The sequence below is a fragment of the Enoplosus armatus genome, chromosome 9 (assembly GCF_043641665.1).
Source record: "Enoplosus armatus isolate fEnoArm2 chromosome 9, fEnoArm2.hap1, whole genome shotgun sequence".
NCBI classification, from domain to species: domain Eukaryota; kingdom Metazoa; phylum Chordata; class Actinopteri; order Centrarchiformes; family Enoplosidae; genus Enoplosus; species Enoplosus armatus.
Genome location: NC_092188.1, coordinates 18,383,172 through 18,409,038, shown reverse-complemented (window position 1 = coordinate 18,409,038; position 25,867 = coordinate 18,383,172). Strand labels below are relative to the sequence as shown.

The window sequence follows — 25,867 nt, the reverse complement described above, 5'->3', positions numbered from 1 at the left end:
ATAAATGTGAAGGTGCAGCCAGTTACCTTAGCTTAGCTCGAAGCTCGGAAACAGCAGAAAACATCTAGCCTGTGGATAGGTAAACACTAGTACTTCTAAAGCTCACTAATTGACACATTATGTTTGTTTAATATGTACAAAAACAAAAGTGTAAAAACAGCTGAGTTATGTGCGGGATTATTATGGACACAGTGACTTCCTGAAGACTTCATTTAAACATACATATAAACATAATCCCCAGTAAAACATAACCTGTTGTTTTCACAAAAGACACTAATACAGTTTTATTAAACAAATGAGATATAACTTATAACTTAGTGGGCTTCAAAGGTGCTGTTATGTGAATTTAGTCACATTTGGGCAGAGCCAGGCTAGCTGTTCCCCCTGTTTCCTGTCTTTATGCTAAGCTAAGATAACCAGTTGTTGGCGCTAGCTTCATATTCACTGTACAAACATGTGATTGGTATTAATCTTCTCATCTAACTTGCACCAAGAAAATTAATAATCATTATTTCCCAAATTATCAAACTTGGGAACTATATCAAACTATACTTTAAGTATAAAAATATTATTAACAAAAAGTACTTAGTACACAAGTCTAAAAAGTTTATTTTCATTATTCAGAAAGGCCTCTATCACCGTCGTATTATTACATGTTTTACTGATGCAATTTCATGTAAGCAGCATCTTAAAGTTGTATCCGGTTGAAGTTGAGCTAATTTCAAGTACTTTATATATACTGTCGCTATCATGTTCTTTATAATAATGCATTGTGTTTTATATGCTTATAATAGGTTTTTAAAATCTTAATCTGGAAAGTATTCAGTAACTGTAGCTGTGATGAATGTAGTGGAGTAAAAAGTGCAATATTTCCCCCTGAAATGTAGTGGAGATACACAAGTAAAGTACCTCAAAATTCACTTTAAAAATGTAATTAATTTACTGCTGATGGGATGGGAGGAGAGAACAAACATCCGGGAAGATTGAGATACAGAGACACAGATGGGAACAATGAAAAGAATCAAAACTGACTGACAGATGTGCTTTTATCTTTTTGTCACCACCTCATTCAGTCACTTAGCCGCTACCTTGACACAGTAACTGCCTGAACTCCAGCCAAACTTAAGGACAGGGACTGGGAGCAGGTCAAGCTAATGTGTCACCAGCGTTGGCTTTCAGGCACCATTGTGAAATCCTTGTGTGAATACGTGCAGGCCATGTAGAGCTGTCAAAGGAGAAAGGGAGGGTTTATGTTCAAAGGGGCTTATCTCAGCGAGTGATCCTTGGTATAAAATGCAGGTGATGGCAGAGACTCAGAGTGGACATGCTGCTTCAGCAGTGAGCCTCCAGACCATCTACTCTCTCCTTCTCCTTACAGTTTACCATCAACACCTTCCTCTTCAATCAACCATGGGAGTTGCATACAGCGTTGGAGAGTAAGTGAAAGAAATCATCAAGACAGTTGCGAACATTGTTATGCTGGGTTCTGGATATGCTGATGTTTAAACAGACTGCATTTTTCTTTGCTTGTTTTAACTAGTTTAAGCTAGAAAATGTGAGCTTAGAATTGCAAAGAGCATTTAATTATAAGAGCATTTTAAATCCAATCTCGTAAATGTATATGTGCAAAGGGAGAGTTATTTTTGTCATTTCATGGTAGAAAGATCTGGAGGCGGAAGAGTTAGAGAGAGTGTGTGACGGCGAGAGAGGGACAAATGGGGGGAAAGAGACAAAGAGAGGCTGGATTGAGGTTAGAAATCCCTAAAGGCAACAAAAAAGTTAAATGGATTTCCAGGATTTCAGCACTACATTGTCCAGAAATGGTTCCCCTTTGGAAAACTATACAGTAGTAGGCAGAAGAATCCAAGATAAATAACTCCAAAAAGAGGGGTTCCTAACTTTCACTTATGCTCTCGTGTCCAGCATGATTAATGCTTAAAACATTCAAAGCATGCTTCACTTTCCTGCTATTCATGTCCTGGCATGCCTCAACCAATTGAGTATTGCAGAGTGGCATTCGTTCAACTTTATTTGTTTCTCGCATGGGAATTGCAGGTTGGGCCAACTGTCATAAATGCTTTGAAACTGCAGCAACATTACATGCTCAGTATAAGTCAAAGATGTATTTACTGTATTCCAGTTAAGATTATGTAACATACAGTGATTCTGCTTGAGTTGAAATGTTTTCTTTTATTTTCTGGAAACATTATGTCATTGTAACTTTATAGTGGTGTTAGATGATTGAGGCTTTTCAGATTAGAAATGATTCATTTTAGCCATAGCAGGCCACATGAATAAACACTAACTATCTATTGCACTTTGTCCTTTTGTTTCTACAGGGTAGACCACCTCTACACCTTCTTTGTGCAGTGGTCACCAGACATCTACATTAAGGGACACAAGAAGCCCCGCTACCTCATTAGAGAGAAACATCGGAACCGGTATCTGGTAGTGGAGAAGAACAAGGTGGCTGTGATCAACAAGCTCCTCAGTAACCCTGTCAACCCCACTGCTAAGAACTGGGAGGTAAGGTTTGCACAAACATACACACATGATTTGGGATTAAACAAGCCCTCTATGGCTGTTTAACTGCAGGTTAACATTAGGGAAAGACAAGAAGCACTCTACAGTTTAAACATTTGTGGATAAAAATCAAGTATTCCTGACTTACAGTAAGTGTGGCATCAAATTGCTTGGCAGTTATCCCAGAGGTTGTGGGAAATCCCACTCTCTCCACATACTGACATCCAAATATGGACATCCTTTCTGTAACTCCCTCCCAGCTACAGAACTGCCCTTCACTTTCCTGTTTAGAGGGAAAAGAAAGTCAGAGCTGAGCAATGACAAACCCCTCCACTCAAGTTTCCAACCAATGCCATTTCAGCACAGAAAGCGAAAGTAGCCCAGAGGGTATAAAAGAGATGGATGCTGGCGGGTTCCGTTAACAGACATGTGGTATTGCAGAGTGCAGAGCTTGACAGAGAAATCAGGAGCTATGAATCTGCTGCCAGAAAATATCAAGGTGCTTTATTTTGCCAGTGACTGTGTGGAGCCGTATGTTGAGGTAAGACTACTGTGATGCATGTAATCATGTCAGGAGGTGTTCTGTATTTATGGGTTAAAATATACTTTACTTAGGGGGTAAAAAATGTTTGTTTTGTCAACATCCATCCACCCATCCTTCCTAGCCAGCTTATCATCATTTAGGAATTCACTTGTGATGATGCTGAGTTAATCTTGTCCCTGCACCTAGCAACTTACTGGTGCCAATACAATGTTTACTCTTTAGATTTTGAGTGCACTGTCTGTAAATGAGTCACTCAACCGCAGACCACAGACCTGGCGAGGGAAGTTTCAGAAAAAACAAAAGTGGGACATCATATTTTACTATGAATGAAAGAGTATGAAAATGTTTGATAATAAGTGATTTCTGACTGACTCGCTGTCTCTTGTGCCCCCCTCCAGATTATCACAGTGAAGGACTCCAAGCGCCGCCTGAGTCTGTGTAGCTCGGAGGACTCTGAGGCGGAGGAGCCCGAGTACCAGGAGGAAGTTGACGATGTTCTCCCTGTCCTGGGTGACCACAGCCAGCTGCTGGATGACCACCACCTCAAGAAAGTAAGTTATACCCAGCAACATTTCAAAATGGTCAATTTTGCAATGATTACAGCCATCAACAAATGTTTTGCCTTGATGAATTGTGATAATTATTTATATTTTATACCTTTTAGTATGACATCTTTTTATTAATGGAAACTCCTTTTCCAACAGCTTGCTGTTCACATGCCAGTAAGGACCCAGGGCTATCCATGGCAACTGGTCTACAGCACAGCCATCCATGGTAGCAGCCTGAAGACTCTGTACAGAAACATGGCTGGCCTGGACAGCCCCGTGCTGCTGGTCATCAAAGACATGCACAAAAAGGTTTGCATCTTAACTCCCCAACACTTTTCAATGCCCAAATGTAGTCAAACTGAACAGTACATCTGTGGGTACACCTTTGACTGACCCGGCGTCTTGGTCTTTTCAGGTGTTCGGGGCTTTTTCTTCTGATCCATTCAGAGTCAGTAAATACTGCTATGGCACAGGAGAAACCTTTCTGTTCAGCTTCAACCCTGACTTCCAGGTAAGAGGGGAATTATTTTTTGTGGTTACAAAATCATATCATACCAGCAAGTCTGAGAACTGTTATTACAAGAAAAGACTCATTTACATTAAAGTTCGCAACTAACCACAATCTCAGGAAAAGTACTAACTTTCAGAAAATTATATTAAGAATTTCACATATTTTGAAGCTTGTGCACTGGGTTTGAGTAGTTAAGTTAAGTTTCTTATGTCTGACATTTGGTGTTTTCCCAGGCATACAGGTGGAGCGGCGAGAACTCCTACTTTGTGAGCGGCAACTTAGAATCTCTGCAGATTGGAGGAGGAGGGTAGGTTATGTGGTTACTGATTTCTCACGCTCATCAAAGGAAAAGGCAACACTTACGTCTGTCAGTGTAATAAAGGGCAAGACCATAAAATAAATACTTAACTGCTACCTGTGAGATTACAGCACATGTTATCTGAGAACATAAAACATTAACAGCTTTTAAAAGATTTGACATTAAAGTGCTATTTTTTCTTGGTCTGTAGGGGCGGATTTGGCCTGTGGCTGGATGCTGATCTGCACCATGGTTCAAGCTTCTCCTGTCCCACCTTCCGCAACGCGTCTCTCTCCACACAGGAAGACTTCATTGTACAAGACCTCGAAGTCTGGACTGTGCAGAACTGAGAAAGAACATCTGAAAAGATGAGATAAAAACAAAGTAGAACCAACTGTCCTGTCTGGAGTTACAAAACTACAAGACGTCAAGGAGTACGTGTGGTTTAGCCACTACTGTCCAAGATCTGATAGAGCAGTTGCTATCACCTGTGCACCTGGCTCAGATTAGCCCACATACAGTGTGAGGCCTGTTCTAGTGGTTTCTGCGCTGGACTTTGTGTTTGTGCTGGCTTGATCTGTGCCTTAAATACAAGTGGCTGGATGAAATCCCGTCATTCAGAGTCCTGCTGCTTTAAACTACCTGCTATTCATCACTAGCCCTGTGCTAAGCCCAGTAAGTAACTGGCATCTGAAGCTTTAAGCCCTTCATGCCCTTCCTTGGTTGTGGAGAGCATTATAATACAAAGTTCAAAGTAACACTGTTGGATAAAAAGCTTGTAACTACTGTAAGCACATTCAAGATTTAAGGATTTTTTATTTTTATTTTCTTTCTAACGACCACACGTGATTGGGATTTTTTTTTTACAGTATGTATCTCTGTGTGTGTAAATGTGCAGTGTTCTAGTTTCTTTCATGGCACCAAGGTTTATGAAACGCACTTAGAACATAAAGGGCCATGTAAATCTGTAAGACAAACAAGGTTAAATAATTAATCTATGGTAGAAACACTGTAACATGATAGGACCCACATTGGCCTATCTTGACTCTAATTGTACTTTTGAGTTTGTTCCAATATGAGGTCTGGTTTTAATGTTCTCCATTGGAAAACTACAGCTGCAGATGAAGAACCATCCACTCTGGTTCAAAAATAAAAGTACAGAGTTGCACTATCAATAACTTATAATATGTAATGTGTTATGCTATTTGCATAAATGTACAATATTATAAGGAAGACTCAAGGAACCATCTTTTACAACTTTTTACTATCTAAATATTTAAAATCTGTTTTAAAGAAAATTTGAATGGGAAAGCAAAGCTTTATGTTTGTGTGTAAATCAGAGCCTGCCAGGCGGTGCTGGCACTGCCCATGATGTTTTGTAGAACCACATTAAAACTTTGTGTTTCCTGGTGAAAGACAAAGTTGACATAGCATTCATATTTTATTATGAATAAACCCTTTAAAACAACATCACCTTTTCCACTGATGAAGCTGTTTTTTTTCATGCTACAAAAAAATATTATATATATATATATATAGGAATAGATGAATATACTGTGTGTGTGTGTGTGTGTGTGTGTGTGTGTGTGTGTGTGTACATATATACACATATATATACAAATTGTCATATTTGTGTTACTCTAATCTCTGCATCGGTGTCTCACTGCCACTGTACTTGTGCTATAATGTGGCATAGGTGCAGATGGAACAAACACACAAGAATATATTTAAGATGAACAGAACAATCACAGAAGAAATGTTCCTGTTGGAAATTCACACAAAAAGAGGGAACAAAGTAGAAGGAAGTAAATTGCAATACTGAAAGCTTGCAGTGTCCTGGACAATAGGTCTTTGCAACTTTAGGAACTTAAGGCAGCTGAAAAGTGGTTCCCCATCCATCAAAGGCGGTGTAGTTTGTGGTGCCACAAGCTTACAGGACACCATACAAGGAACTGCTGTTCAATGGCCTGCACTCAGTCTTCCGCACCAAACAACTTGAATAGAAATATTGAGACCAAGCAAATCAGAATTGCTGGTGCTTTATGTTACATGTTACGGTTCCTTCATCCATAACAGCATGGACTGAGTGAGAGACTCTGGACAGGCTGCCAGTCTATCACAGGGCTCACACACAGTCACACTCATTCCCACCAATGGGCAATTTAATGTTTTCATTTTACCTGACTTTCATGACTTTGGACCAGCATGGCCAGAAGAAACCCATGAAGACACAGACATGGATGAGTTACAAAATGAGCAAAAAAGTAACACGTGACAGTTCCTGTCACGTGTTACTTTTTCTCAAATATAGCTGCACAGTGCATATGTAGGCCACAAAAGGACCACATTAGAATTATTATAGCAAATGTGTGTTTGACAGCAGAATAGTCTTACTTAAAGAAATTAGAACCTATATCACAGGTTTCCTTTGATGTTTTGTATAGCATGTTATAGTATTTCGTATGATATGTCACTTCATATCAATGAAGGTTTGGAAAGTTTTAGACAGCCTCTTTTCATGTTCATCAAGAACAAAAGTTTCAGAGTTCAGAGGTTGACATACAAAATACCACGAAAAAAACATGCAAACCAAAAGACCCAGTGGTGTGGGTGTCCTGGTGGGTGGGGGGGGGGGGTTATGTCTGTTCCCAAGAACTAACTGTCTGCCAACTGCTAAAAGTCAACAAAAATATTCCCTTGTCAAAAAATAACATTATCAAACAAACTTTTATTCAGCCTACTGCTATTTTCCATCCTCAATGCTGTTAGCTTCAGACGTCAGAATCTTTATGGCAACTGTTGTTCACATGTCTATTTTAAGATACTCTGCCTTTGCCATATTCGACCCTCTTTATTTAGACCACATAGTCACAGGAACTGTTTTTGTCTAAAAGTCTCTGTCGGACTGCTTCTGTTTGCTGTGGCTAAACAGCCCTAACCAAAAACCCTAACCCTAACCCAACCCTCATTACAATGTGACTGAATTTAATTTTAATTTTGAATTAAAATATAGGGAAGGCATATTCCAAGCACAAAAATATTGAGGGAACCTGATGTTTTCAAAAAAGCACACTGATAAGCTGAATCCAGGGAAGGGCCAGTGTGCCAGAAGAGGGAGGATTTTGGAAACCTTTATTTATGTGATTCAGTTGATCAACAGGTAATATGATTTACCAAATATAATACGTTGGACAACATGGCTCTCTGGTGGTAGTTTTCTTCCCCTACACAGTCTAGATCGACAATCTTTCAGTTTCCCCTTGTCAGCTCCATGAGCTCTGGGATCGACTGTGCAGGTCGTACTTTAGACAGTGAATTGTTCAACGATGGCAGGTGTCGAGGCCACACAACCTGCAAAGATTGATATTTCCACAACCAGCGGCGTGCCAGCTGAAGGATATGACAAGAAATGTATTTTCTGCAAGATTGTAAACAATGAAATGGGCACGGAGCTTCTCCATAGTGTGAGAATATTGTAATAATTGAATAATATTGAGTGCCAAGCCAGCTAGCTTTAGCCTGTTGATTTTGTAAACAGCTGTCTTTAGGAGCAGCGTGATTATCTCTGTCACAAATACTGGCTTTGTGAAGATGTCGCTGATTCATTTGCGTTCAGAGTTAACTGTACATTTTTTTCAGTGCCGTAGTTTTATAGATTTGTAGGTCTATTGGGTTGTATTGCTGGGTGTACCTCATATTTCCCCCCTTGAATACATGGGGTTATTGTACGTAAGTTACATATAGTGTGTCCACCCCTTGCAGGCATGTGCTAGCTTGGTCCTGTTTTACGTTGCTCGTATTTGCCTAACTTTTTCAGACCAAGGACCCTAAATAATTTTAGCTACTGTTATTTTCGGGACCCCCCGAAACACCCTCTCACTGCAGGTTCCAGTTTGGAAACCTCAGCAGTTGGAGAGCTGAAAAGAGCCTGCATGTAGGTGATGATATTGGTGACTTAATTAACCAACAACTAAAAAATAACTAAGATGTTCTTGAAAAATAGGTTGCAGTGAAATAAACACTATAGACCATCCCCTTTCACCATCCCCTCATAAGTCCTGAAGCTGATTTATTAATTTGTATTTGCTTACATATTTATTTATTTATTTATTTCTGCTGCAGGATGAGGAGATCTCATGTTTCAGAGACATCAAACCTGGAGCTCCCCACCATTACCTGGTCGTCCCAACCAAACATGTAGGGAACTGTAAATCACTCAGCAAAGAACATGTGCCTTTGGGTAAGATATAAATGACTGATTACTGATACTTGTGGAAATTGTGGAAAACTTCTTGATGTTGCTGTCCTCAATTTATGACAACTCAGACAATTTCACTGACAATGCTTTTCTAACTAATGCTGTGGACTGAAACTTTTATCTTGTGTTAACTATTGGTAACCAAATAGAATATAGTTGCAGAGTGAATAGCAATACTTTTTTGTGTTCTTTTTAATGGCAAATTGTATTATGTTTAAAAAGGAACATATGTTTTTGTTGGCATATACCCAGTTAAGCGGATGCTTGAGACAGGGCAGGAGATCCTCCAGAAAAACAACGTAACGGACCTCAGTGATGTCAGGTGGGCTACATTCAGTGGTACTTTTTGTAGTTCACTGCTCTTCACACTGGTAGTCAGTAGTGGCTCATGGATGTTAGTGCTACAATGTGACTTCTACAAAGAGAACATCCCCAAACATTTTCAGTGAAGCAGCTTTTGTCACTTTATGACATTAACCCCAGGTCAAGGGTCAGTTCAGTTTTTCTGTTTACAAACAGACACATTATTTCAAGGTGAATTGTCCCTGTAGCAACAATCAATACTACTGATCAGTGCTATGCATAGTCTAGACAGAAGCTCAAGCAAACAGTCCACACTGATTGTAGGTAGTGCTGATCAACATTATACACATCAGCACACATCATCACAGTATCTGCGTTAATGTAGTCTAAACTAAGAACTGTACCAAGTGAACAGTAGCACTTAATCTAATGGAAACTGTTATAGATAATCTTCTAAACTAACTGATTATTTAGCTTTGGTAACATATCTGTTGCTTTGTTGGGAAGCAGAGCAGTGAGACTCTGTGCAGTAAAGACTTTTTCTTTGTCTGCAGGTTTGGTTTTCATTGGCCCCCATTCTGTTCTGTCACACATCTACACCTTCATGTCCTGGCACCTGCTAGTCAAATGGGCTTCATGTCTCGCCTTTTCTACAGACTCAACTCCTATTGGTTCATCGCCGTAAGCCTCTCTTCATTATTTGTACTAAAGTGCAACTGTACATAATTTAAAATTTAGTATAGATACATTAATTGCTTCTCAATCCCCAAGTTTGTGGCACCATCAGGTTGACAAGAAAGCAAAAAAATCTTACCATGTGAAAATGGAAATGCAGAAAATGTATTTTTCCTTATCATAAATTATTAATTTCTTGCAGGCAGCATTATAGCAGTAACTGAGAGGATGATTGTATATCTGCTTAAACAACACATTCATTTCTCTTTAGTTCAGTAATTCTCTTTCTGACACCAACCCTGTGGTGCCACCATACTTTAGTTTATCCAGGTGGAGTTGTAAGGTCCAGCAGTAGTGCTGTCTAATTTCTATTGTGTCCACATTGTCTAACATCTTACAGGCTGACCAGCTGATTGAGCTTCTCAACTCTAAAGGAGAGACCAACTGATCACTTGCTTTGGACCCAGTTCTTACAGTACTTGAATGTGATGAAGGGACTGAAACATCTACCTTCTTGCACATGTTGGATGACACTCACATTAAGTTGCTGTCTGTTTGGCCAGAGCTAATGACAGCATTTTAAATGGGTCAAATGTTTGTAACAAGAGACCACTGTAAAGACTTGAATGAAGCCAAATCTTGTGACATGTCAAATGCTGTAAACAGTTCCTTTCATGTTTTTTACAGAAGAAGTTAATTAAGTCTCCATTAATCCGCAGTGATAAAAATGTATTTAGTTTATGGACCAAGAGGTGTACAGTGTGATTCACATCTGGTAATCACCAAGGGAAATGTTGAAGGCATTTTTCTTTTTACAGAGTGGAAAGGTGACCTGAGCTGAACAATAGATGTGTTGGGATGACTTCACAGCCAGAAATGCCCATATAATTCACTAGCTGTTTTGATTTTTCCACATGCAGTATGCCTTAGTGCTCTGATTTTCTGCATGTACAACTGAAATGTATTTAAAGTGTATGTACTGTAAGAAAAAATTAATTTGTATGTTTCAATATGACATAATCTATTCCTCAGCTACCTTGAGTTGACTGATGGGCATTCTGTGGCCTCACTGACATGGGTTGAAGCACAGAGTGACATCTTCATTAACTATTTACAAGGGTCCTTTATAGCGGAAGCAACTAAGTCAAGACACTGTGAAGTTAAGTATGCTTAATGATGTCAACAAGCACTGAAATATAGTGGGGATGGTGCATGAAGTGAATATTAAAAGCTCACTAAATACTAGAAGAATATTAAAATGCTATACTACACTACTGTACAATAAGGAACATAAAGAAAATCTTACTGTATGTACTGTTCTGTACAAATGTGTATGCACTTTAAGAATTAATTTAATTCAGAATAAATAATGTTGCTGCTTCTCAGTGTGTTTCTAATGTAGTGAGTCTCAGATATCGAGTTTACACTCTCTCCCCCAGTCATTAGTTTAACTACAGTTAGTGCTTACAGTTCACAAAGCACCTAAAGTAGAACAATAACAGACAGGATGCAGTTTCTGTTCTGTCTTTATTATAATACCATAAGCAGTTCTTGCAAATTTATTAATCTACTACTGCCCTATGCTAAAAAACGTTCATTAGTTTGCATGGCCTTACTTTTAATAGCAGTAGACATTATGGCATGTATCAATGAGTACATGGTTTACTATGTAGTTCTCACTCCATCAAAGCAGCATGTCTAGTTATTTGTACATCTATCAGGCCTAAATTACAAAGCACACATATATAATAAATGCATGCTCTGAAGCACCCAAGCCAAGTCGGATCAAGTTCATCCTATAGCACCATATTGTCTGTCAAAGGCAGCCTCATGTTCTCTTTGGCTTCGGTTCAGTCTCATTAACCACTTTGACTTCATTTCAGCTGCTCACTCTTCCACTTACCCCACATTGAAAAGCTAGTGAAGGAAATATAGCAAAAGGGATTTGTTGTGCTAAGATGTGAGCTGCTAGATTTCCTCGCTGTTCTTTAGACCAGGGGTGGTTTAGCAACACTGAGTGAAAGCTAGTCTGTGAATTAATGTAAATACATGAATATGTAACATTGAAACACCTATGTCACCCTAGCAAACAATATTAGGCATATATACAGTATATCTGTCATGTAACTGTTAAGTTTCAACATATGACTATTATTGCTCTTTATTTATGTTTAAGTTTTAGTTAATTGCTTTGAAAACTCCCATATCAAAATGCTGTCAGTCCATTTCTTTCCGGTCTTTACATTACTTTTTATAGCTCCTGCATGTATCTGCACTTTGGACAGTAGATTTAGTAGATCTTTTTTAGCATGAGGAGAAAATGCATTAGTATGCCTAATGTACATTTGTCAGGGAGGTGGCGGGAAATATAAGCCACTGAGGTTGCTTGTGTAAACAAGAAAAATAGCATTCTTTTCTAAATAAAAGTGCCATCAGGTAACTAAAGTACAATTAGTGCAATCCCCCTGCTATGTGAATACTACACTGAGTGCTGCCATGAAGTAGCTCTATACTTGCCACTGCATGCACTGTGTGTAACAGGAATCAAGGCATAAACACTAATCCAAGTTTCTGGTCACTGCAACAGAGTGATGGCTACATGGTCATCCTGCCCCTGCCACAGCATCTCCCCCTCAAAGTCAACCAGCCTCTGCTTCCTCGCTCGTAGAAGAATCCCCACCAGTTTATTGGAGATAGTCACATAATGCTCAAACAGTTTCCCAAATTCTACAGTGATCACTTTGCCATCGCTGCCGCTTCCATCCCCATCTTTGTCTCTGGGTTCTCCAATGTTCCTTATCACCTCGCACAGTTCCTGAACCTCTCTGCTGATGTGTGTGTGAGCATCCTTCCCCCGCTGCTCCGTCATGGAGCCCTGCAGGGGCCTCCCGTAGTTGTCCTGCCCCTTCTGAGGGACCACTGCACTGGGCCTAGTGTCATGACTGAAGGGGTTCTGCTTCTGGTACTCCTGGTGCTCATCGGACCACTTCTGCCAGTTGTCCTTTAAGCCTTTCACAGAAACAATGCACCCTGCAGTGTTGTCGCTAAACTGAGTAGGAGCTGGGGCGTCATCTTCAGTTTCCATGGCAGTGGTGGTCTGGCTGTTCGTTCCCATCACTGGCTCTGCTGAGGACCAGATTATTATCGCTTTAATTGGTAATTTCTACATACAGGAATACAATGTTGTTCTCACTGAATTATACAGTTTTTATTGTTTTATTATTTAAAAAACAACAATCCAAAGTCATCTAAATAATCTTTGGATTTCAAGCTAAATGTTATATTTCATCTAATTATCATTGTACTGTTATCTGTATATGGGTATATAACTGATAACTCTAAGTTCAGTGATGCTTAGCAGTTTTAGTCCACAATCTGAACAACAAACTCAATTGACAATTCATTAAGAAAAGTGAAAATATTTTACAAAATTACTATCAGTTCATCATCAAAACTGGAAGAAGTGAACATGCTGCTGTAAAGTAGCCTAGTCTACGTCTGTACAACCTTTCAGAGATTTGGAGTAAGACATTATCAAACGTGATCCGACTTACATGTCACCCACTGACTCGATCCTCACCCCACCTGCAATAATGTGTCATTGCAGTCAAAGTGCAAACACATCCCGCGGTTACACTGTAACTATGTTGCACAATTTAACAATACTGCAGCACTGCTGACAGCAGCAAGAGTGCTTTCTGTCCCGAGGCAAAACCACTCTGATGGACATCTGCCTCGGCCAGTGGCCTGTTAGAGAGGAACCGGGCAGCCAATCACTGATCAGACAGGGAGACAAGGTGCCTCTGAAGTAAAGCAGATTACAGCCTGGAGACGGAGAGGGGAGAGAGCGGTTTATAGGGTGCGCAAACGCAGAATAGTGTGTTATTGATAACAAAAAGTTACGTAGGTGACATGTTATCATTTTGGTAAAATAAAAAAACAAAACAACAACAACAACAACCCACAAACAAAATAGCTAGTTCAATTTGGATAAAGTCACGAAATTATATAAAAAATCTCAGACTAACAGCAGCGAATGGAAACATTAGTTATCTGCCTGTAGATATGTATAAACACACGCACATAACACACTGCACAATTAAATTTCAGGCAATATATGATATTAAACTGAAAGAGAAAAACCTAATTCTTCTCCATTTATGGTAATTTAGTCCCTGAGCGGTACTTTCTTTCAGAGCCCGGTTTTACACCGGACATGTTTTGAATCTGCAACAAATATGGCGACCTCCAATAAGCGATCATGCGTCCAGTATCTACTACATCTGGCACAAGATAATCTGGACTTCAGATTGCCGGTAACCTTCGTAAACTACTCTCAGTTTATATCTAGCTCTCACTGTGAATGTTTAAATTGAATTGCTGGTGAAAACAGCAGGAAGTGTCCGTCTCGCTGTGCTGCGTTAGCTTCTTGCTAACTGTGAAAACACTTGGTCCAGCGGTGGGATTAGATGTAGGCTTTGGTTTCACGTGAAAAGTTGTATGTTTTATAACATGATAATAAGACATAAACACATTTCTCCACCTGACTTCCCCCTGTGATGAACGTGGTGATAAACTGGTAGTTCACACTAGCCTATTTCTATTCCCAGATGTACACGCATCTGTATATATTACAGTGTGGAGAGGACCAATATGTATGTTGGCACACCTATACATTATATACACACACAATAGACTTAATATACATTAATGCACACTTGTAAATAAGCAGAATCATGTTCAGTTTTGTTGATGTCTTGTTTTTAAATGTACCCTACTGTACTCATGTGATACCCCCACACTGGGATCCTAAAAAAAGGGCCATGTCACTGATTTTACACAGTTTATTCATCATGAGGAGTACTGCTCAGCCTGTGAAAACAGCTGTATGGTTTCTAAAATCTGCAAAAAATATCTTAATATCTTAATAACAGCCTGTGGTTTGAAGTTTGAAAGACGTGGGCCTTTACCAGGCAGGAAGGGTCTAACAAAATGCTATGCTAATGCATTGCTTTATCTAAATTGTATTATCAATACCATACCAGACAATAAGATTTAGGATATTTCAGCCTCTGCTGCAACAAAGTTGACCATTCTTTCTTTAATCTGTCGCTCTTTGGTCCCCCACCTTTATGAAAGTGCAATGCTAAATTGCTACTGTTTCCCTTTAATCTGCCTGTATGTGTAATGTTTTCTAATAATTTGTAAGTCTTACACCAGCATTTGTGTTTGTATGCTCATTGTTGCAGGAGATTAAGGCTTTGCTGGCTCTCAGAGGAAAATCATTCCTTCCTAGTATAAACTTCAAAGAAAAGGTTTGCAGGTCAAATGTACCTCTTTTAATTGTTGTCCTTTTGTTTTCCTGGCTGTTTCTAATAAATTGATGGTTGATGATTTGACAGCTGATTTCTGTTGTGTAGACCCTTATTTCCCCACAGTCACTCCTCTTCTTGCTTTTTCTCTCTAGTCTCCTTTCTGGTGTCTGGATGGTTTGTCTGAGGAGGATGTCCGTGGCATCATGGATAGATCTGTTTGTGCAAAGTAAGTGTTTTAGCTTTGTGGGAAGATAAGTGACGGCCCTGCACCTGTAGTGATGGAATGACATCATCATGTGGCACATATTGCCATCTATCTTAATCTGTGCCCTGTTATCTTGGTAGTATTTTCTGTAGTATAGTGGCTGAGATGTGGCTGTAGTTCACGTTGCACTGTCCTTGCAGGTCTGCTTTTGAACTATGGGGCCACGGACAAACACACAGTGAACTCAGAACCTCCCTCTTGAAATACCCATCAGAGAACATGGTTTGTGATGCTACGTGGTGCTATTGTGTTGGGCAGACCAATCCCTGCAATTAAAAAAAAAACAACCTTCATATGAAACATACAGAGTCTAAGCTAATATGTTTATTTTCTGTTTGTGTTCTTCTCCTACAGTCACCATTCATGCACAAAGACTCAACTTACAGAATCAATGTCTACACTTTCAACAAGACTCTGGAGTTTGCAGACAGAATCAAAAGGATTGATGTGAGTATTTAGATGTGTGTGGAAATGAATGAATGAGTGCATGTGAAAACATAGAGATGTGCGTGGTGTATATGTGTCTTTGAATGAGTGTGTTTATGTGCAGAATGTCATGTTCTGTATTGACTCTCCAGGCTATGGAGTACCTTCCGTTTGAAGGTGCAGTGAGCCTGAAGAGCCCTCAGCACATGTTCTGTTTGTTGGAAGATTACGGCACAGACCCCAACAACATCCCCGAGCATCCAAACTACATCTATTTTGGACGATGGGTGAGATACATTTTGACTGTTTGTTGACATTTGACGAATAAGGGGTGCTCTGCAATTGAACACCTGTCATCTTTACACACTCCTGCTACAGATAGCGGACGGACAGCGTGAACTGATTCGCTCCCACAGTGTGAAGAACAGACACTTCATAGGAAACACCAGTATGGATGCTGGGCTCTCATTCATTATGGCCAACCACGCTAGGGTCAAAGAGAATGACCTCGTCTTTGACCCGTTTGTTGGCACAGGTGAGATAATCCACACACATGCATAGCTATAGTCAGACACGCACTTGGGGAAATCTGTGTCAATAAATCAGTTCTTTGTTTCTTGATCTGTTGTAGGGAGCCTGTTGGTAGCATGTTCTCAGTTCAGAGCCTATGTCTGCGGAACAGACATTGATTACAACACTATTCATGGAAAAGGTAAGTTTGCTCTCTGACTGCTCTAGATTTCAGATACTGTCCAAATCTCCTAAAAGTGCCTTTGTCTTTCAGGTAGGTCGAGCCGTAAAAACCATAAGTGGCGAGGACCCGATGAGAATATCAGAGCCAACCTGCGGCAGTATGGAACAGAGAAGATGTATTTAGATGTAATGGTGTCTGACGCATCCAAGCCTGTGTGGAGGGAGGCTGCTCTGTTTGATGCCATTATTACAGATCGTAGGTCCTCAGTTTATTCTTAACAGACCACTGTTAACACTTGCTGAGTGTGAAAATTTGTGATAAATGTGTTGATAGCTTTTGTGTAATTCCTGCTGTTCACTTGTTTGAATTTGCAGCATAGCAGCAAGCTACATCTGTGCACTCTAGTGTGTTCCTCTCATAATGGGATGAACGTTGTCTTTTGTTTTTCTTGTTTGTGATTCCTATGTGGTCCTTTTGATGTCAGCTCCGTATGGTATACGTGAGTCCACAAGGAGAACCGGCTCCCACAAAGACAATACTAAACCCCCTGACGGCATGTAAGTTCATCTGATACTCTTTGGCTTTATGACAAAATGGACCATAATTTGTTCCAAGGCATGAAATATCAGCTACTAACTACAGTAAGGCCATATTTGACTCTCAAACAGGGGTAGTCTGGAATGAAAACCAGCAGAGTCTTGGCTCTCTATGGCACGTGATCAGCCAGCGCTGGTCTCACAGTGAATTTCCATCAGCTCTTACAGTTACTTTTAGACTTTTCCTACGCATTATTTTAAACCACTACACATTTTTTTGTCCTTTGCCAAAGTACTAAGAAAAACAAGGTTGTATTTGTTATGTTTTGTTGCTCTGGTCTAAACCTGTTTGTGTTCATTCCTTCTGCCCAGCTATCTAGAGTCTCACGTCCCTGTCTCACAGGCGTACCACCTGAGTGACATCTTCACAGATCTGCTAAACTTCTCTGCACACCACCTGGTCATGGGCGGGAGGCTTGTCTATTGGCTGCCTGTCTACAGACCAGAGTGAGTATACAGACTTACTGTATGGTGTCATTAGCTAATAATATAAAGGTCTTCAGAATGATGTGCCTGCTGCTACAGAACCATTTCAAGTTGCTTGTATCAAGAGAATCTTTAGCTTCTCACAGTCACATCCAGCTCTTTAAGGCTTAGTGATATTTGTTATTTGAGCAGTCAAACTGGGTCTGTGACAAATGTTTAAAAACATGCCTTGGTTTATGGAGATTTATATTTTGATATTAGATTTGAAGTGTACGTTGTCCTCACAGACTTCGATTCAGACCCCTTTTTGCTTAAATGGTGCTTTTCTCCAAATAATAATTTCTATCAATAGGGGGCAGGCTCATACCATAAACCAGAACTGCATAATACAGGCTTTTTATCTGCACAACCTACAACTTTAAATCTATTTTTGGCCTAAATAATTCCCAAAATAACCAAACAACACGAAGCAAAGAAGGATTATAATGTAAAAATGAATAAATTTTGTGTGTACATGTAAATCAAATCAAGTCAATTTTATTTATATAGCCCAAAATCTCAAATCACAGTTTGCCTCAAGAGGCTTCACAGTGTGTACAGCATACAACACCCTCTGTCCTTAGACCCCCGATTAATTACTGCATATAAGTACATTTGGCATTGTAAATTAATTGAGGGAAGTGTAAATGTAACGTCTCTTTATTAATCAGTTTTGATGAAGTTAATGAGCTGATAAATGTGTGTGTACAGTGTGTTTGTAGCTCTCTCAGTTTGAGTCCAGTAGACTGGCACACAAAGGACTTTTCCACTTGGGTGTGTTGAGGTTTTCCCACCTAAACAGCTGGGTCACAGTAAACCACAACTGACAGCTCCTTTTATACGTCGACTGCTCTTCTGAAACAAAGTTGTGCATTGTTAAATCTTCTGTGCATTAGCAGAAAGTGAAGTGCTGACTCGAAGTGCAGGTGTTTGACTGTAAAGGTATGAACCACAACAGATGGCAGCAGCAACGGACGTTTGGGGAAGAAAAAACCCCTGCAGGGCTGGAACTCCCTCTGGTCACTGATCATAAGACCTGAAGGAGATGAGATAATAATGCATCCTCTGGTTTTTAGCATGTGTGTGTGTGTGAGAGAGAAAAAAAGAACAAGCACATGTACAAACACACCTTGTAAACCTTTGGACCTTTGCACATGTCCCTGTGCGTTTGTCTCTGTGTGTGTATGCATCCGTACATATGCATGAATGCGTGTGGTCTTGTGTCTGAGCCCATGCGTACATGTGTGTCATCATGTTCACACATTTGTCTTTGCTACTCATCTACCAGTGCTTGACTTTGTGCCTGTCAGAGCGCCTTGCCAAAATAAACGTCTGAGGCCGGGCAAGTCAGATATGTGAACTATCTGTCTCTGCAGCCTGACCTGTGTGTGTGTGTGTGTGTGTGTGTGTGTGTGTGTGTGTGTGTTTTTGGATATGTGTGTGTGTGTGTTTTTGGATATGTGTGTGTGTGTGTTTTTGGATATGTGTGTCTGTGTGTGTGTGTAAGCCCAGACGTAGCCTGTCTCCTGGGCCTAATCTGGGGCTCTACAGGGGAGATATCGGGTTTCTGTCACCCCCACATATGTGTGTATTGGCGTCCATGGCTGTGATAGAAACAGTGGGGATTGTGTGTGTGTCTGCCTGCTTCATGAGAATGGGGAGTCTGTGTGTGTGTGTGTGTGTGTGTGTGTGTGTGTGTGTGTGTGTGTGTGTGTGTGTGTGTGTGTGTGTGTATGTGATCATGACAGGTGACACAAAGTCCTGTCAGCTAAAGACTGCGTCTAGACCAGGTCAGACCCCTTAAATTCTCTTCCTCTCTCCTTAAAAAATAAATGAAGAGAGAAAAAGTATCAAGACAGATGATGGCATATCAGTCATCACAGCCATAAAGTGACCTAATTGCAACATAAACAAGTGAAGCGAAGAAATAAAGTGCCTGCATTGTCTGAAGTAAGGTGATACATGCGTCATTGAGCCATGTTTTCATTTTCAGGTTGTAATTTTTTACTTCAGTATATATTTTTGGACATTTTGGCATATTACAAGAGGCCACTGTCCACTGCTTCAGCATCAGATTTTGCTTGCTGTGAAATTGAGAGCACATGCTTCTGATGGATGGCTGGATTGATGCATTTTAAAATCATGTGTTTTGTGTAAATACAGTTTAGGTATACATACAATTTAGTGTCCTGTGTGTGTGTATTACCTCCATCCTCAGCCTCACCGCTGTTCTTATTTTCACAGGTTTAAGTGTCATAAAGAATAAGGAGATTTTTATATTTCCTAAACAATGTTTTTTAAATTCTTAGCCAAACAAAAACTGTTGTTTAAATGAGTGTGACATATTTGTGTGAACTTGTCCTTTACAAAGTCTAATGGCAAAAGAAGCTCTGAAGGTGAAAGACAGCCCCTGCCTCAGCTCAGACGTTACCACTAACTCAACAGGTCTCCACTATTGACTCCTGATTGGCGGGAGAGAATTATCGCCTGGCTGCATCACCGCTAGTAACCGTGACGACCAAACATCCCGTCTCCGCAGAGGCCCACATGTGGCCATGGCAACGGGGCCGACAAACAGTGACGCGCACTTCTGGCTTTGATTCGGGTCCATTGCCACTGTGATGGTGGTGGTTAGGAGAAAGTGCCACTGACACAAATATGCAAACACATACATCATCTGCTGTTAATAGGCCCTAACCTGGCCTGGCTGGTGATGACAGAGCCAGCAGTCGACCTGTCAAGTCAGAGTCACTTTTTCCACCTTCATCTTTGCACAAAGTGAGCTACCTTAGCTTCACCAGCACTGGGTGAATGTTTACTGATTTGATCGGTCAGAGAGAAACAGAAAGAGGCATGGAGGGAGAAAGTGAAGACGTTGGAATGGGTGGCAAAGAGTTGGCAAAAGTAATTTTGACAGGATTAGTCTGTCTGTATCACAGCAGCTTTTTTGTATGGCCTACAGACAAAATAGGAAGTGCATTGTTTTCACAAGGGCCTTAAACATTCCTCTCATGTAGTTCTTTAGGTGTGTACAGAAATGCATTATTCCCAGATGAAGGAAATTAGTCTACCATTGTTTTTCTGTGTCTGCTCCTTACCTTATGGAGACTGATCTGTAACTGTGTGTGTGTGTGTGTGTGTGTGTGTGTGTGTGTGTGTGTGTGTGTGTGTGTGTGTGTGTGTGTGTCACCTTTTCAGGTACTGTGAGGAGATGGTACCTCTTCATCCATGTCTCCGGCTCATCAGTAACTGTGAGCAGACGCTCTCCAGCCACACCTCACGACGCCTGATCACCATGGAGAAGATCAAGGAGCCTGAGGTGTGTGCACATGCCTTTGAATGAGTTTGCATTAGAGCTGAAACAATTAGTCCATCAACAGAATGAACTATTTTGACCATTGATTAATTGTTCAATTTTACAAACAGTCTCTCCCATGTGAGACTTTGTTGCTTTTCTTTGTCATATATGAGTCAACTGAATATCTTAGAACAGACGTGGTTTTGGGCCGTTGGTTGGATAAAACAAGCAATTTGAATAAGTCACCTTAGAAATAATAAAATACTATTTTCCGACATATTACAGACCAAAACAATTAATCGATAAAAATAATTGGCAGGATAATCAACATTGAAAGTAATTGTTCGTTGCCCTTCTAGTTCACAGCCAGTGTTTGGACTTGAAAGGGTTTGAGAACGTGTGTGCACGTTTGATTTTATTTTACGTTTTTTAATTGAGTTCATTAACAAACACTGTGCAATTCTGCATTATGTCTTTGTTTTCATAACTGTATTTTTTTGTTCTGTACACACAGTATCACAAATGTATGCTCTAGTAGCGTTGTTGTTTGGTTCGTGTGCAGGCAAAAACAAATGATTTCATTTTTAAGGATTTAAAACATACATTCTCTTATGTGTGTAATGGCTGTAAAGTTGACCATAAGATCTACTTTTATTCATCCTTTGATTGGAAGCACAACTTCTCAAATATATATTGTTTTTGGTCAGTTATAAATGACATCATGTCTGCACAGTACCAACTTGTGTGTGCTGCAGAATTTGTTTACAGTTTTTGTATGTGTGAACATGAACAGCAACACAGATATGACTTTTATGTAAATTGAAAGCATGTGTGTGCCTGCCTGTTCTTTCATGTTTTTTTAAGCATAGTTCATAGAATTGTTTGCATACATAACCACATAAGTATGTGTCATGTTCATGTATGTGCATATGTGTGTGTTTTTTACATGTCATCCTAATGGAAGTGATGGTGTCTCTCTGTCTGTCTGGGGTAAATCCTCACCATCTGGCTGTGATTGGCTCATTTCTTTTATACTGGAACCCTAAATGGCTTAATCACACATCGCATGAAAAACAATCCATCTTTGGATCTGACATCCATTCCACTTCAAAACCCCAAATTGCTCCCATAAAGGGCCTTCTATGACACGCACACACAAACACACAGTTGTTTGATCTTATCTGACTGGTATCTATCTCAGGTCGCAGAGTTTTTCCCTTTCCAAATAGGCCTCCATGTGCACCTATCTGCACTCATTTACCAGGGTTCACAGCTTGGTGTGTGTGTGTGTGTCAACACTTAAATGTGTTTGTATGCCTATGATACATGTGCATGGGTCCACACTGTTTGTTTGTTTTGATAAAGGGGCCAGCCTAATTGCTGTAAACGTTTCCTGTAGTGCTGAAAAAAAAATCTCTCAAACCATTTTCTTATTTATGGGGTGTGACATAATGTGTTTGGTGGCCATAAATTTTATTTGCCAAATTTAACACTAAATGTATGTAACCCTCCACCTGTATGGTTGTTGGCAAAGACTGAGTGGTTATTTCCACTGTTTTCAGTTGTTTGTAGTTATGTCCCTCTGTCCTTATTAATGTGGGGTCATGGTTATGTTGTCAGTCTTGTTGCCCGAAGTTCTCCCTCAGTGTGGTCATGGAAACTGCTTCCAGGTTGCTTGGCAGCATCAACACTCAAAAGAGAGGTGTTGCTGACAAATTACAGGCCCAGCATTGGAGTCATCACTTCCAACTCAACTCACCTCATTATTCCTCTTCCCAGCATCTCTCTTCCTCCCTTCATCCCACCGTTGACCAGCGGCTACCTTACAGCCAAGACAAACTGTTTAACTGTAGGGATTCATAACAGTTCATATACAGTCCTGTTCCTACATGCGAACATGGAAAATGTATGTAAACCTTGTGATGCCACTGGAAAAAGGAAGAGCTGTTTGAACTTTTACATCCAATTTACCTTCATATTAATATAGTGTTATCAGTTTTCTAGACTCAACACATGGTTCTTTTGGGGGGAAAAGCGTAACTGGCTGTTATCCAGATTGATTTTTATTTCCTTGATTTTCATTGCATTCTTTGACACGCTGTAAATTTGAATAGCAAGATGTATCAAGAAGCTGGAGTTTCATTTGTTTCTATTAGAAACATTGGCGGTGAATTATGTATTCCAGTTGGTATTCCACCACGTGTAACGTGGCTAAATGCTGTAAGAAGTTGTCTTTGTTTGTTCTAAATTTGTGGAAAACAGGTAGCACTTTTAGGCAGTCAGTTAAGTAATTTCATTGCGATAACTTCTACATTTGGCTCTTTTGCAGGAATTAGACAGCCTGGCTCATTTAGCAGACCCGCGCTTCAGCCCCTACCAAGGACACAACGCCTTCAGAGAGAAATATTTCAGTGGACTAAACAAGAGGTGTGGAAAGGACGACAACAAATCTGATGTCAACGGAGAGTGAACAGATCGATTGTCCAAGATGAAGATCAGAGGAAATCTCTTCAGTGTGTCTTTATAGAATGGAGAAAACAACCCAACACAATAATAAAGACATGTTGTCAGTGGACTCAAAGAGGGAAACTGAATGTATTTGTTATAGTTAGAATTTTCTAAATCTTTCTCACTATTTTAATTATTATTGTTTTTATGCCTGTACTTATTGCTTTGCAAATAAATGGAGAAAATAAAAAGTCCTTTCCCGAGTTTTTACTATTTAATCTACAAGACAGTTACAACACTAAGACAATTGACTGCCTGAATGGTAAATGCAACTTGTGTTATTATTTTACAAAACACCTTTTATATGGGCACCCGGTGTAAAATGTGAAACAGGTAGAAAAGAGGCTATATTCTGACTTTTAGTCACTGGATCCTAAACTTCCCATAATGCTATTTGATAGCATCTTTCATTACTCCCGCTATGCCTGTTTGTGACACAGGCTTTCTGTTATAATGTATGAATTTTCCACAATCAAAATCAATTCAGTTATTTGTGGCTGGACGAAAGGTTAAATCATTTTATGTGACACAGTATACGCATACAGAAAAAGCAATTCCAATTCATGTGTATTGTATTTCACTTTATTTCTGTGTTTGATTTAGGCATTTCAAATCTTCCATAGAGTAAGAGTCCATACTTACTGAACTGTAACCGCCATTCATAATCAGTGCCTCTTATACAATAAGTACAGGCTTTATTGTACCAGAATGACTTTTATATTGACTGATTTGATTTATAAATTCTGTTGTTTTTTTCATTTCTATTTTAAATGTAATCTAAGAAAAGAATGCATAACTACACTTAGAGCCTCGGCCGTGCTTTATTCACACAAGGGATGTTTAGGGGAGAGAGGCCTCCCTGTGCAGGAAAGAGCCCAAATGACAGGGCGTCCCCGCCTCGCCACACACCACTACAGTTAGTCAGCAGCTTTTGTTGTTTTCCAGCCACAGTTTACATGCAGCCCGGCTCATTATTCATCGCCTGAGAGAGACGCAGCAGGCATTTATGTACATTACCCCTCAGCTCTGTTTATCAGTTGGGCCTCTGCCTTTCCACCACACTTCCCCATTCGCCCTGCTTCACATGGAGAGAGTTCCAGGCACCATCACATGATACCCGGCTCGCCATCGCTTGCGGTGCATGTTGTTTACAGTTCCCACAGAGCCCATTTGTTGTCTATCATCATCAAACAAAATCAAATGATTCCACAAGACAGTCAGAGAACTCGCCTTTCTTTACTTATCACTTCTGTCCTCGCTCTCTTGGCATTTCTTCGCTTCTCACATGTAAATGTGTTCCGTGTTTGCCACAACAGAAGAGCCCTCTCTGTTGAAGATGGTAGTTTTAATGCAGTCCCTCTATTATTGTGTTTGAAGAGTGTTGTGTGTGTGTGTTTTTGCTCTGCTACAATACAGTGATAAACCGTGTTCTGTAAGAGAGTGTTCTGTATAATTAGGGAGTGGTGGGGGGGTTCCTCTGCTGCACCACGTAATGCTGTCCAGACGCTGTGGAAATTCTGTTTGTGTGTGTGTGAATACATGTGTGTACTTGTGAGATCTGGTTTTGTTTTATGTTGGATGCCAACTGTAGCAGAGCAGTTTCCTGGTGTAATTCAGAGGCAATAAAATGACTTGAGACCTAACCTGTAAATAATAGTCATATCTCAACCATTGGTTTGGTCCATCCTTACTTCATTCTCCATTCCTTTTTACCCATAATATATCTTTCTTTATTAGTCTGTGTACATTTGTGTATATATTTTGTACGTCATTTTTTATATCAGCAGAGACTCTATTCCTCCTCCATCCTTCTTTTCCCCCCAAATCCTTTATCACTCTCCTACTCACCTCCACCAGTTCTCCCAGCCTCCTCTTCACCTCTTCACTAGGCTCACCTCTGCCCTTTCCTCCTCTCTCCTCTGTCATCTACAGACCTCTCTTTTTCTCAAAGGGGAACTCCCTGTAGGAGGAGAGGGCCGCTGTTTTGGAACAATGGCTTCTGATTAAACTCCCATATGTCTGAAAGTGACCTTCAGACTGCTGAATCAGCTCCTTAGGACACAGACACACACACACACACACACATATACACACAATCAATATATAACTTAATTAGCCTAATTTTAAGCTCATCGACAACACTCATGTCTATATGCTTAATATGAAGCTACTGCCAGCAGCCAATTTGCTTAGCTTAGCATTAAGACTGGAAACGGGAAAACAGCTGAAAAAAACAGTGTAAAAACAATTATTTTTACACTTTGTCCGCAACGTGTCATTTTTACTCTTCGGTTTTTGTACAAGTTAAACAAACAAGAGATAGATGCTAATTAGGGAACTAATAGGCGCTAATAGGCAGATTTAGTTACTTTCAGACAGAGCCAGGCTGGCTGTTTTCAGTCTTTATGCTAAGCTAAGCTAACCAGCTGCTGGCTGAAGCTTAGCATATTTACCATAGAAACATGATCACCTGACTCTCTGCAAGAAAACAAATTAGCGCATTACCATAAACTATTCCCAAAACTATTCCTTTAACCACTAGAAGATGAAGGAACACATGTATAACACAAACACACACACACACACACACACACACACACACACATCTCTCAAACCTTTAGGGAGGATCAAAGGGGAGGG

The 25,867-nt window shown here is 40.1% G+C and overlaps 4 protein-coding genes across 5 annotated transcripts; 3 read left to right on the top strand and 1 right to left on the bottom strand.

Moving 5' to 3' along the window:
- The first annotated feature begins 1,339 nt into the window (after nt 1-1,339).
- Nucleotides 1,340-5,897, top strand: ncoa7a (nuclear receptor coactivator 7a). 2 transcript variants are annotated; one of them, XM_070912146.1, is made up of 7 exons: nt 1,340-1,436; nt 2,340-2,526; nt 3,466-3,618; nt 3,772-3,924; nt 4,031-4,126; nt 4,360-4,433; nt 4,636-5,897. In XM_070912146.1, the coding sequence occupies exons 1-7, from the start codon at nt 1,411-1,413 to the stop codon at nt 4,772-4,774; spliced, it is 828 nt and encodes a 275-aa protein (XP_070768247.1). In that variant the 5' UTR covers nt 1,340-1,410; the 3' UTR covers nt 4,775-5,897. The 2 variants fall into 2 exon arrangements, with proteins under 2 accessions (XP_070768247.1, XP_070768248.1); XM_070912147.1 differs by lacking the exons at nt 1,340-1,436; nt 2,340-2,526 and adding an exon at nt 2,966-3,064.
- A 1,853-nt stretch (nt 5,898-7,750) lies between these two features.
- hint3 (histidine triad nucleotide binding protein 3) lies at nt 7,751-10,941 on the top strand. Its single transcript, XM_070912402.1, has 5 exons — nt 7,751-7,888; nt 8,547-8,664; nt 8,935-9,004; nt 9,540-9,666; nt 10,061-10,941. The coding sequence occupies exons 1-5, from the start codon at nt 7,751-7,753 to the stop codon at nt 10,106-10,108; spliced, it is 501 nt and encodes a 166-aa protein (XP_070768503.1). The 3' UTR covers nt 10,109-10,941.
- A 1,294-nt stretch (nt 10,942-12,235) lies between these two features.
- LOC139289662 (actin-binding Rho-activating protein) lies at nt 12,236-12,745 on the bottom strand. The gene has a single exon (XM_070911265.1). It carries the CDS (start codon nt 12,743-12,745, stop codon nt 12,236-12,238), a length of 510 nt encoding a protein of 169 aa, XP_070767366.1.
- Nucleotides 12,746-13,919: 1,174 nt separating this feature from the next.
- Nucleotides 13,920-23,375, top strand: trmt11 (tRNA methyltransferase 11 homolog). The gene is made up of 13 exons (XM_070912230.1): nt 13,920-13,976; nt 14,910-14,975; nt 15,128-15,201; nt 15,381-15,462; nt 15,595-15,687; nt 15,819-15,953; nt 16,045-16,201; nt 16,298-16,382; nt 16,455-16,615; nt 16,845-16,917; nt 17,269-17,403; nt 20,620-20,740; nt 23,049-23,375. Exons 3-13 carry the CDS (start codon nt 15,179-15,181, stop codon nt 23,187-23,189), a joined length of 1,206 nt encoding a protein of 401 aa, XP_070768331.1. The 5' UTR covers nt 13,920-13,976; nt 14,910-14,975; nt 15,128-15,178; the 3' UTR covers nt 23,190-23,375.
- Nucleotides 23,376-25,867: the final 2,492 nt, after the last annotated feature.

Coding starts and splice junctions, on each gene's coding strand:
- ncoa7a (XM_070912146.1), top strand. CDS start 1,411: ATGGGAGTTGCATACAGCGTTGGAGA. Junction 1,437..2,339: donor GTTGCATACAGCGTTGGAGA/GTAAGTGAAAGA, acceptor TTGTTTCTACAG/GGTAGACCACCTCTACACCT. Junction 4,127..4,359: donor GCTTCAACCCTGACTTCCAG/GTAAGAGGGGAA, acceptor GTGTTTTCCCAG/GCATACAGGTGGAGCGGCGA.
- hint3 (XM_070912402.1), top strand. CDS start 7,751: ATGGCAGGTGTCGAGGCCACACAACCTGCAAAGATTGATATTTCCACA. Junction 7,889..8,546: donor GCACGGAGCTTCTCCATAGT/GTGAGAATATTG, acceptor TTTCTGCTGCAG/GATGAGGAGATCTCATGTTT. Junction 9,005..9,539: donor ACGGACCTCAGTGATGTCAG/GTGGGCTACATT, acceptor CTTTGTCTGCAG/GTTTGGTTTTCATTGGCCCC.
- LOC139289662 (XM_070911265.1), bottom strand. CDS start 12,745: ATGGAAACTGAAGATGACGCCCCAGCTCCTACTCAGTTTAGCGACAAC.
- trmt11 (XM_070912230.1), top strand. CDS start 15,179: ATGGATAGATCTGTTTGTGCAAA. Junction 15,463..15,594: donor AATACCCATCAGAGAACATG/GTTTGTGATGCT, acceptor CTTCTCCTACAG/TCACCATTCATGCACAAAGA. Junction 16,616..16,844: donor TGATGCCATTATTACAGATC/GTAGGTCCTCAG, acceptor TTTTGATGTCAG/CTCCGTATGGTATACGTGAG.